Source organism: Harpia harpyja, chromosome 9 (genome assembly GCF_026419915.1).
Source record: "Harpia harpyja isolate bHarHar1 chromosome 9, bHarHar1 primary haplotype, whole genome shotgun sequence".
Taxonomy (NCBI): domain Eukaryota; kingdom Metazoa; phylum Chordata; class Aves; order Accipitriformes; family Accipitridae; genus Harpia; species Harpia harpyja.
In genome coordinates this window covers 34,484,987-34,497,076 of record NC_068948.1, presented here as the reverse complement: position 1 = coordinate 34,497,076, position 12,090 = coordinate 34,484,987, and the positions used below count along the sequence as shown (strand labels likewise).

The 12,090-nt window shown below is 38.8% G+C and overlaps 1 protein-coding gene across 4 annotated transcripts; it reads right to left on the bottom strand.

The window, feature by feature from the left end:
- Positions 1-401: 401 nt before the first annotated feature.
- On the bottom strand, positions 402-11,609 carry TCTN2 (tectonic family member 2). 4 transcript variants are annotated; one of them, XM_052797740.1, is made up of 18 exons: positions 11,471-11,609; positions 10,127-10,240; positions 9,739-9,812; positions 8,788-8,983; positions 8,436-8,536; positions 7,993-8,189; positions 7,634-7,757; positions 6,844-6,979; positions 6,089-6,154; positions 5,112-5,240; positions 4,743-4,820; positions 4,331-4,411; positions 3,885-3,996; positions 3,391-3,494; positions 2,823-2,979; positions 2,057-2,182; positions 1,473-1,561; positions 402-637 (listed from the first exon to the last, which is right to left on the bottom strand). In XM_052797740.1, exons 1-18 carry the CDS (start codon positions 11,508-11,510, stop codon positions 522-524), a joined length of 2,040 nt encoding a protein of 679 aa, XP_052653700.1. In that variant the 5' UTR covers positions 11,511-11,609; the 3' UTR covers positions 402-521. The 4 variants fall into 4 exon arrangements, with proteins under 4 accessions (XP_052653700.1, XP_052653701.1, XP_052653699.1 ...); XM_052797741.1 differs by lacking the exon at positions 11,471-11,609 and adding an exon at positions 11,367-11,385; XM_052797739.1 differs by lacking the exon at positions 11,471-11,609 and adding an exon at positions 11,102-11,285.
- Positions 11,610-12,090: the final 481 nt, after the last annotated feature.

Below are 12,090 nucleotides of genomic sequence, written 5' to 3'. Positions count from 1 at the left end.
TACAGGTTGCCCACACAGAGTTAACTGGAAAAGACAGTTACAGACCAATGCATGAAAACACCTGAAGCATTAATACTTTTCAGAAGAGAGAATAATCAGTCCACCGCTCCAAAAAACAGGTGGGCGTGAGGGGTTCACCACAGAAAGGAACTGCCGCCTTGACCGGCTACACCAGGAGAGGAGAACAAGCCTGACAGGACAACGGCCCATCCGTGAGGGCCACCCCGACCCCCCTGTAGCCTCTGGGCTGGACTGGCCCCTGAGCAGCCCCTCAGGCAGAGCTCACCCTGTTGAAGTCAACTCTGCACTCCTGCTGCTACAAGCGCAGCGCTTAAAAATAATTCTGTTGCTTTTTGTTATTAAATAACACAACCATTTTCTGTATAGCATAAGACTATTAATTTGATATATCTTTAAATGTTTATACAAAATGTCTACAAAATCCAAGAATATTTATCCATGAGTTTTACCGCAAAGTACTTAACATATTAACAAAAGTGGTTCTCTTTACATCAACGTTTTTAAACCAAGGAACTACTCCATAATTTAGAAAACCAAGGGTTATTCATAATTGCTGCAAGTAAAACAAGAAATGCCAATGACAGGCCTTTTGCAAGACACTGGGAATACGGTTCTCCTGCAGAAAAAAAGGAGAAAAAAAAAGTATAAGCATATGAGAGCCTAATTTTAGTTTAGACAACAACCCAAAAGATACAGATTAAAGCATATACATAGCCTGAATAAAATAACAGAGCACAAAACAAGATGCTTCATACTTAGGAAACTTTGTACTTCCCGTAACTTTAGTCCCTGAAGTTGTGCAGATAATAAACACGGGCAGTTGCCTCTGTCCATGCAGTTCTCGGCACAGAGTCCGAGTGCCTTGATGCCCTTTGAAATGCCAGACATTTAACCTATAGAGTCTCCCACAAAATGTAATGCACCACAGTTTTACACAGAGGAAATTTAAAAAGCAACTGTCTTACCAATATGGCAAATTTTTACTGGAACTCATGTGGGCTGACTGAAAAACATACACTGGCAAAGTGAGAAATAAAGTGTCCCCTCTACCCTTCAAGGGCAATGACACGCATTGACAATCCTACAATTACAGTAGGAAATGGAAAACACAACAGTTATCATAAAGCAATATATTCTCCTTTGCTGCAGAAAGCATACCTCCCTCCAAACTACACGGGGGAGTGAAAAAGAATCTCTCTCTGCCAAACAGATACTCACAAAATTTCAATCTTATTGAGAAAGGACTCCTACTAATTATTTTTTCCACTAGTCTAAGAAATCAATGCATTATCAAGCAAAAAATTAAACAGACTTTTTGGACCATGCTTTCTAAAAGAGAAATTTTAATTCCCTACTACAAAGCATTCTTTCAGACTAAACTCCACACACCTAACAATGTTTCAAAGAAGTATGGCCAGTTCATGGCATTCCACATTGCTTATTATTTTTACCTGTATAAAACCGTGTCAATGGATAAAAAAGTTGTGGCCAGCACACATCGTTTCGATTGCAGTCGAATTCTGTATAATTAATCTGAAATCTGGGAAAAAAAAACCCAAAACCAGCTTTATTAACTACAGTACCAGAACACCAGCACAAGTGGAAAACAGAGTGAAAAGGTGTCCAGATTACAGGAAAAAACAAAACTAAACCACAAGCTTCTCATTATTCTCTTATGACTTTTTTGTCTAATAAAAACAGAAGCCTCCCCTCTTACTCCGTTTCTGTCATTTGTGATAAACATTTTCAGATAATGGATAGTTTGGGAGCCTCACTCAGCACCCCTTAGCTACTCAAGTAAATGACACAGAAGCTTTTCGGCCAAAACCAAATGACAACTTTGCAGGGTAATTTACAGGCCTTCCTGTTCTTCATGCTCCTGGGGAACATTGTCATTAACAGAATTGTTACTTAGTAATTGAACCAGGCCTTCTTGCTCTGTACTGCACCAAACTAAAGTAACCTTTTGATCAACACTACTCACATTACATCTGCTTAACATAATGTGAAATATCAACGTTTTTACAAAAATTACCTTGTCATTGGAATGGGTGGCTGAGCTGGCACTTTAATAAACTGAACAGAAGCAGTGATGGGAAGAAAGCTGATGCTGTTTTCACAGATAAGCCCGCACTGGAATTGCCATATGACTGTCGAGTAACTGTAAGAATATGCATAACTATTACTTGAGGGCTGTAAATGGTAATTTAGAGCCTAAAAATAACTATGAAAGGATAAAATACACAGTATTTAGGAGGAGGTTGATGATCTCTGGATTTTCAACACCATGCAGGGAGAGAACTTGCAAACTCTGGAAATGAGGTGAAGTGGAACAGAATCCCATGTATTTGATTGGGATTGACTTGGAAAAAAAAAAGTGTTTGCAAAGTGGAAATCCCCTGTTTCAGGAAAGAATAAAGCATTTACCACAGCTCTCAAGAAGAGCTCTACATTGGGGTAAGCCAGAACACAGGACAATGTTATCACTTCCACCACATGATAAGAAATTAAAACATTCTTCTGATGGAATGCCCTGCATATACCTATCACTGGCAGCATCATAGTTTTTATTTAATATTTCAGTGAAGTAGAAAGATTGTCTACTTTTAACCATTAATTTTTTTTAGGCAAACCTGGTTGTGATCAAAGGAATTTGCGTTGCACAAATAAAAGACATGTAAAAAATTAGAAATAACAAAATAACATCTTTGTTTGTAAAATTTAATCTGGATATGTTACATAAGCAAGTCTCAAAAGGAAACATTTATTTGTCAGATAGCCAGAGACACAACTCTCTCTACCTGATCTGCACAGCAAGAATCTCTTGCTGGGGAATCCCTTGTACTGCACCCACATCAGCAAAGATTATGCGAATATTCAGATTTGCAGGAATATCTGGACAAATGCCTTTTAAGCTTCCAGTGCTCACATTGATATCAGAATTAAATGGATCAAGACCTATGGAGGAGAACAGAGTTATTTAAATGGAAATATTATGGAAAACATTATCTTTTCTAGAGTTATATTATTGTCATAGTGCAGTGTGAAATACTGGTAACTGTCACACAGGAACACAGAAAAAAAGATGTTTTCTCTATGTAAAATACACATAAAGAAAAGGAGTACTTTATCAACAGAGAACTAAAATACCAAGTCATATGTGTGCAGGCTGACAGTAAAATACATGTTAGTGCAGCATCCATGTACATATTGAGTTATATGCATGTGTGTACACATACATGGATGGATGGATCCAGATACACAGATCAGTATCTTTAGGCATTTGAAACAACATTTTGGTTTTATTTTGAGATGCTCCATTCATCATATGGGCATATTTAGACTACAAACACCACAAACCTCACTTACGTATAATTTCCACCCAGTCATTTAGATCACTGTAACTTGAATTGTCCCTCTTTCCAATGTGAGTAGCTTGTATTAATGAATTCAATTTCTCAGTTACATTTCCTCTGCAAAATAAGAATGTAAGATTACACAAAAAGTAAATCTGTACTGTCTACCATTCTGGATTGCAATATTATTATATCATAAGGTCAGTTTCCTGACCTGATATTATCACTCAACAAAAACAAACTTGAACTATTGAGTTATCTGTTGAAGGGAAGAAATGGCAAAGCATTCCACCCCAACATAATCCTCATTTGAATACAGAGAGAGCAAGCGAAACCATTATTATAATTTCCCTTTTTAAAAAAAATGACACTATCAACCACAGAAAGCTGAAATGCATACATGAACATTTAAAAAGAACGTAACAGTGCTGATAGTAGGCACTTGTAAAGAATCGTGTAATAAGCAAGAGGGATGCAGGGAAAAACAATTCAACCTATGTAGCTCACCTTAAAAGGCTGCAATCTTCATTAACACCAACTTCTAGAATGCACCCAGAGAGTGAATCTAGTCCGAATAAAACTGGTGTATAAGTTGCCGACATACATAAACCTCTGCCAGCTATGAAATGAAAACATCTTACTTGAGCTTTCCTATATCAACCTTTTGATCTCTAGCTTTCAATTTTGTGCAAAAATATCAAACATTAGAATGCAAAACACCAAGTGGTATAGTTAAAAAAATAGACACAAGTCCATTCAAGTTAAATTTTCCAAGAAAGCATTAGAGGTTTACTCACTGAAGTTTGAACAAAAGTCTAGGGAATAGTCTAGAGAAGCAAAATTTGGCAGAGATTCTTAACTAAAATATGTTAAAAAAAATACAAAAAAAACCCAAACCCCACCAACATTTTAGCATTAACTACAGTTGAAGCTGCAACCTCACAAGCCAGTACCTGGCTGCCAAATGTTTAGGCTTCCAAAAGTATCAGAAGCATTCATATTTGCAGCTCTCACTGGTTTTCCAACTTGATAACCTAAACATAGAAGGGTAAATCATTAACATTGCATAAGAATCTATAAGCATTAGCATTGTTTTAATAATAAAAGTCATCAATCTTGAAGTAAATGAACAGACATTTCCATTACAGTAGGAATACCCTCACTTTAAATAATCAATATCTATACAACAAAAGCCTAAGAACCAACCACTGCTATTACAATTGGCAGTGCATTAAGACAGAAAGGTGGGGGCTAGCAACATGAGGAAGTATGAAAGAGATCTAAAACATAGTCACTGATAATAATCAGTACCATACGAAATTTTTTCTCTTTTCACTTTTAAGAGGCAAAGTAAAGTATTAATACCTGGATTCCCAAACAGTTCTGCTGCATTAGTACTCTTTAAACTTAGAAATTTGACTGTGAATCTCTGCGTCAGTATTTCTGGTAAAAGAGAGAAAATATGACTTTACTTTTAAATAAGTAAATTAGCAAAAAGCATGCTGTAAATTAGGAAAAGGTATGCTCTATGTAGGATACAAACTTCCATCCTTCATTAGTAACAGAAGATTCAAACTAATACAAATTAATGGAAATCAGCCCCATAAATTTTCTTCCCAGAGTCCAGGGGAAATTCTTTTTAAGAAGTATTACTAAATAAGAGATTCTATCACAGAATTTCCATGCTGAAGAAAAAAAAGTAAATAAAGAATGGTAAAAGAAATTTCAAGATACCTCCATCACACAAACTTCCGAGGAAGACTGTGACATTTATTTGCTCTATGCTCTTGTCTTTCCAAATGAACGTATAATGCTCTGCAAAAGTTACATTTTGACATAGAATCTCAGCAGTATGAAGGCTTTCTGGCAGAAGAAATAAAAAGGCCAAAATGAAAAGCACTGCTAATTAGAAAGCTATGTTTCTGTAGCTGAAAAAGAACACATTAAAAAACTCTGGCAAAATCCTGGAAATTATAACATTCATCTTCTTGAGAATTTATTTCACTTGTTTAAGTCCCATCTCATTAGGACAGTGTGACAGTACAATCCCCTAACTTATCAATACTTCAACATCAGTGGTTTCAGGTCTTTTTGTAGCTAAACCTCTCCAGCAGAACCCAGCACTGGACTTTACATCACCAGCTGATGCACTTCTGTGGATTCAGGACTCCCTCTGCTCTCATCTCATCCCTCCCAGGGAGCCACCACTGCCCAGAAAAACACATTAGCTTGGATTCCATTAGCTTCATTTGTGCTGCATTATCTTCCCACTGGCTGGGAACCACTGTTCTACATCAAGTAACTGCTTCATTGGCTCAAAAAGGCCTTAAAAAGGCATGAGAGCTTACAAAACAGAGACATATACATCTGCTTACAGTCTGCCCATCTCACCCCACTTCCATGCTCATACTGAAGGTTTTTTTAAAGCGTTCTTTGTATCTTTATTTTTATTATTGTTTTTTTCTTCTCAAAAATTACTTTTAATGGAAGCGAAGGGACCCAATTTCTTGACCAACTTTAAATGAAGTTGGGGTAAATTAAATACTTTCTGCTTTGTAGTAAGCTGAACAGTTTACTTTTTGAGTATTAGATAACATACAAGATCCTTCCTAAGGATTGCAGCAGGTAAACATTTTAGGCATCAAAATAATATATTTCTTATATAGTCCAGGTTAGGTAAGAAACTTATTTATTAAACAGAAGAGACATACCACTTCCAGTGATGAATTTGCCCATGTCGGTGATGGTCCTATAGATGACATTTTGTTGGATGAAGTCTGAGAATGAAAAACAAACACTGCAGTAATCCTGACTAGTAAGAGAGACAGACATACTGTTTTCACATCCAAGGTGCAATCCTTGTTAAGAAAATTGAGTAGAAAATTATTTAGAAAATTAATTTTGGTAAAGGACCAAACTGTTTATGTATTTTGAGAGCATAGCTAGTTATCTCTGGGTCTTACAAAGGTAATATAGATGAACAAAATTAGACAATTACGTGTAAAATAAATTATCTTCATGCTGGTAATCATATAACCTCGAACTCCAGAACGACACTTCCTAAGTACATGCTTTTGTAATGCAGAAAGTAACCATTTCTCACTAATTCTAAAATGATGATACTGCACCCTCTTGACAGAAAAAGGGCTCTGCAACAGTCTGAAAATAATGCAAGAGGTGCTGTTCTGTCATGAGTAGCCATAACCAGTATGAGTCACCAGAAACAGATAAATGGGAAACAAAGGCCAATCCCACTATTTCTTATATCCTAAGTCTTGGGAAATAGTGGGACACTTGCTAGGAGGTCATCAGAAACAGGAATAGAACACCCCCAAACGCTGAACTACAGCCACAGATAACAAAGATATTACATGTAGCTACTATGTCAACAACCCTCGGGTTTGCTCTGTTCTAGCAGCTCTGAGAAACATAAAACACATTTCTGTTAGGGTTTTTTGCAGCATACCTCCAGTACCACTGTTTATCCGCACGTCATGGGGCAGTCCTTCCCTGTAAGATGCTAGATTGGTAAGGCATTTGACATCAAAGTTCTGGAGATACGCTACAGGGGCATTTCCAACACACTGTCCAGCCATGGATCGCTGCAGGTGGTTCAACAGAAATAAGTATGTTGGACTCTTTTCTAGCCCCTTGCTTTTCATTTGAAGACTATTTGTTAGTGAAATGCTCCAAGTGTGTACTACAGCCATATATGACACTTTGACAAACAAGTAATCTGATGTTATCAAAATACCTCAAGCTGTAGCACAAGAGAAGTTAAAATTTAAAAAGCACAGCTTTAGAAATAGTGTCAATATACAGTATAGCTTCGTCTTAATTTGTCAAAATAATTATAACAAACAAGTCTCTCTAAAATGCAAAAGGAATTTGAAAAAAGTACAACCAGATAACTAAGATTCAAAGGGAAAACCAACTATAGTGCTCAGTAATACAGCAAGCAAACCAAAAAATATAGAAACATGACAAGTCATAAACTATTAATTGGGTTGCCAAGCTTGCTTTTACTTCTTGAAATAATTAAGACATTTCCATTTGGGGGGATGGGCGGGGGGATCAGGAAGGATAATGTTTGCTTTTAATAATAATTTTGTGCCCTTTTTTTTTTTGGTGAAAAACATATTCCACCACTTCACAACAGCAAGTTTCAGAATCTGGTTACAAAGCCATAAAGAGTGTGATATACAGAGAGTATCAAACCAAGAGGAATCAAAAGCTCCTAAACACAAAAAGATTACCTGGGGGATGGTAAAATACTCATTTTCTTCTGTCATAATTGGATCTCCTTGTCTGTAACCAGTGAAAAGTTTCCCAGGAGAAGTCTGTAAAGGGATCTTAAACGAAGGAACTTTGGGTGTAGAACTGCAAACAAGTTTAAAAATTAAACAGTTCTTTACCCTCTACCTCAAACAAATAATTATACATTTGCTTTCATGTCCCATGTTCTCATATAGAACCAATGACATTTCTCCATTTGCATTTAGAGTTCACACACTAAAATTCCAATTTCAAAATAACTTTCATTATAAAAACAGGTTATATTTTTGGTAGTATGCCTAACGTGTGTGTTGAGAAAATAAATTTTCTTAAGACTTACGTAGAGCCATGATAAAAGTAGCCAAGAAATGGTGTGTTGTTAAGAGAAGACTGTACACAAAGGAAGGGAAACCAATCAGGGGTATATTCCATTGACTGAGAAGAGCATAGCTGATCAAAAGGTGGGTTTACATCCCCACCAAACACTCCAGTGAAACACGATTCATTGAATAACTGCTTCAAGTCTGGTGTACACTCCTGCAAGGGAAAAGAATGGTCACTTTGTTGCACGGTAATTGCATTACCATAGGCACTACAGCCATACTTACAGGTAAATCAAACCAATCTTGTAGAGAGAGGTCATATTTACTATTAGAAATACTGGAAAATCCAAACAAGCCCCATCTAGCTTGAAGCATTCAGTACCTTTATCTCCATCCAGACAATAGGAAGAGCCTAGAAAATCTGAAAACACTTAATCAAAGTTTAATATGAAACAAGTACCGGATCACAGCAACAACGAACATCACATGCTCCAGCTGTCAAGTCACAAGGACAAGAGCCCAAGGGCTGAAACGCCTGGTTTGGGATGATAGTTGCATTTTCTGTAAAAGAATTAAAAATAAAAATAATAATAAAAAAAAAAGACAAAATCAGATTAAATGGACTGGAATCCAAATAAACAGACCACAGGCATTGCAGTTTATTCCAACAGTGTACAAACCTTTTGTTAAATTCCATTAATGATTATACAGTATCTCTTATTGCCGCCCAAATCCCAATTTTTATTTTTTCATAGATGGAGGAAAAGAACAGACAAAATGCCATTTCTTCTTTAGCATACCTAAACACTTACCTGACACATTTCCTGTAAAGGAAGAGTTGGCATATATTTCAGCTTGAATCAGGAGATGCGCCAACGTCACTGAATCACGGCAAGCTAAAACCTGAAGTGTTTCAACCACACAGAGAGGTGCTGTGCAGCAGTCAGTGACATTCGGCAAACACAACTGCAGATTTCTAGTCAAGCTTACAGTCACTTTGGAAGTGTTCTGAAAAACGCAAAATAAAGTTTGACAGCTTTGATGGCTTGTATTAGATTACTCTTATTTATACCACTCATCAGCTTCTGAAAGACAAGTTTCAGTACCACTGTGTTTTGTCAGCACTACAATGCAATTATATTCTTCCTCTATAAAATTGGACATTTGTTGAGAGTGGAATGACAAAGAGTTTGCTACTGAGATATGCAAATACAGTGAGGATATGAACTGTCCACAGAACTTTTTAAGGCATGCACACAGATTAAGTTACCTCGCAAATCACACGCACAATTCTAAAGAAAAGAACAAATACCGAAAAGTGAATTTCAGTTTTTACAGCTACCTTCAGTTAAAAACTATAATGACTGCAGAGTTGCTAAGACCCCTAAGGAATTATGTATAACATAACACTGAAGGCAAGTCCAATACAGATGTTCCAGAGCTCAGGCTGTATAAAACTACTATTTTTTTATTTCTGTTAGCTCCTTCCAGCAGATCTGAAACTGTCTCAAATGCTACAGCCAGCCAGGAAGTACAGGCAATTCTGGAGAGGAGGAAGACAACAAGGAACAAGCGTCAAAGCTGCATCTCGGCAAACTCCAGCAAGGGCATCCACACAAAGGGATATATCAAGGAAAAAAGGCAAGGGCAAGACATTCAAACTGGTCTGTTAGTACATTAACATTTTGCTAGTATTTCATTAGCCCTTAACATATGACAGTTCAATCCTTCCCGTTTTCGGGAAGAATCAGTATTTTACATACCATGCCAGGAGTTACATTCAAATTCCAATCACCAGCTCTTTTACTTCCACTGCAATTTGCAAGCTGCAATTTTCCTATATCAAAATAAAAATTTAAAAAGTATTCCACTATCATTTAGAAAAGACTAGAAAATAAGAAGTATATTTAAACTCGTCTTGTGCCTTCAAGTAAGCACACCCTCAGGCCCAGCTGACAAGGAGTCAACACAGGACTAAAAGGGCCTAATCAGCAGAAGTCCTTTGGAGTTCCTATTTCATTAACTATTAAAGCACTAAATGAAGTGCATTGCCATTTCTCCAGTATTTTTAGTGTCAAAAAATATTAATAATTCAAACATATTTATTTACATACTACTCGGGGGGAGAGGGGGAAAGTGAAGTGTTCTTACCTGTCTCTTCATCTATAGGACTTAAAATTACAGAAAAATTAACTCCTGAAGAATTTCCAAGAAAAAACGAATTGACTGTGGACCCTGACATATGGATAAATGAAGGCTGAAAGACTAAAAAAAAAAAAAAAAAAAAGAGAGAGAAAGAAACAAGTCTTAACACACACTAACTGAAAAAGGTAACATCTGTAAGACATATTCAGGTCATATGCTTGGGCTAGATTCTTACCTTCCTATACTTAAATTCTCACAAATAGAACAAAAATATTTTGTGATGCCTAGTACAGGATTGTATTTACATTCTTGCAAAGTGCTAGAGCAGTGGGTTCACCATAGTTTTCTATACCACGCGTTTACATTTGTCAAGATGCTCAGTAAGCGTACTGAGTAGTACATGCAGTAGTGTAACATTAAGGCAGGAGACTGCAGTACTTACTGGCCCATGCAGATACGACACAGGTCAGGCAACAACATATTTAGCATTTCTTGCCAACTCCAGTTTACACTTTTTAATTTCTTGTGGCCATGACAGGTTATCAGGGGCATACCACTACGTGCGATCCAGTAATTGCAGACTACTGCCCTCCGCATGCAGACATACTTTCAAGTTTACAGCTCCAAGTTGGGAGCTTCACTAGAATTTCCTTTACAGACTTCACCAAGGTTGGAAGGTCCAACATAAGCAGCTGCACCTTTCCCTCACCGAGTCTCCCCCAATGCAAAGCAGTGGCAGAAAACTCAAGGGCCAGCACCTTCGGGTTGGGGCTGGGGCACCACAGGCCCCCGAACTCCGAGTCCCTAGGGACTCCTCGGGGCCTCCGTGGCCTCCCCTCATGCCCACCCGCGCAGGCCCCGCCGCAGACCGACCCCCCCGTCCCCACACCCCCAGCCGCCCTTTTGGCCCCCTTCCCTCAGCAGATCCATCGCCCACCCGAAGGCTGCCATTCATGGCGGCCCCTGACGCCCTCCACCCACCGGGGTCCCAAGCCCGCTGTCCGGGGCAGGGTGCCGCCAGCAGCAGCAGCAGCAGCAGCAGCGCCCAGAGGAAAGCAGCCTCCATGGCGCCTAAGGAGGGCCGCGCCGCGGAGCCAGCAGCCGCCCCACCGCCATCTTGCAGCGACAGCGCGGCGCCATGGCAACGGGAAGGGGCGGGAAGCGCTGCCGGCGGCGCGGCCGCCTCATGGGGAAGGCGGAGCGGGGAGCGCAGGCAGGCGGCGGGGGCCGTCGGCCGGTCGCACACCCCGGCTGGGCTGCCTCACGTCCTCCTCCTCCTCACGGTAGCGATCGCACAGCTGAAAGCAGGATCAACCAAGACAGCCCAGACACGTCTGTCCCTCATCTCACCTAACTCCACGCAGACCACGTCCGCCACCGGGCTCTTCATCTACTGCCAACACAGTGACATTCCAAGGCGGCCGTGTGGCTCACCCGTAAAAACATCTGTTATTATATCAATATCTAGCCATATTTGAAAAAGAACAGGTTTTATTACAAAGGTTTTATACAAAGTAAATTATAAATACGGCCATCAAACAAAACAGCTTTTGACAATCAAACAAGCCAGTAGAAGACTGGCACTATAGCTGTTACACGGACAAAAACCTGATGCAAGTATCAAGACATGACAAATCCCTGTATCTGCCTTGGGGAAAAAATTAAGTCTTTTTCTATGTAGGAAACAATTACTCTCTGCATTCCTTTCAGGAAAACATCAGTTACTAGCAACAGGTTAAAAAAACAAACTATACAGTTACTTTTAAAAGGGGGAGATTATTTGTTTAAGTGAAAGCCATGTTCAGAAGCACACAGCATCCCCTCATGTTCTGCCATAAAAAACACTAATCCAAAAGCCTTCATTTTTACTCGTCCAATGCCAGACGTAAAACCACATACTAAAAAAAAAGTGTGCCTGCTGTCACACAGAATTACATGTTTTGTTTTCCAGTTTCAAAATACAACTTTAA

Coding starts and splice junctions, on each gene's coding strand:
- TCTN2 (XM_052797739.1), bottom strand. CDS start 11,186: ATGGAGGCTGCTTTCCTCTGGGCGCTGCTGCTGCTGCTGCTGCTGCTG. Junction 10,241..11,101: donor ACAGCGGGCTTGGGACCCCG/GTGGGTGGAGGG, acceptor TTTTTTTTTTAG/TCTTTCAGCCTTCATTTATC. Junction 3,997..4,330: donor CCTAAACATTTGGCAGCCAG/GTACTGGCTTGT, acceptor TTCATTTCATAG/CTGGCAGAGGTTTATGTATG.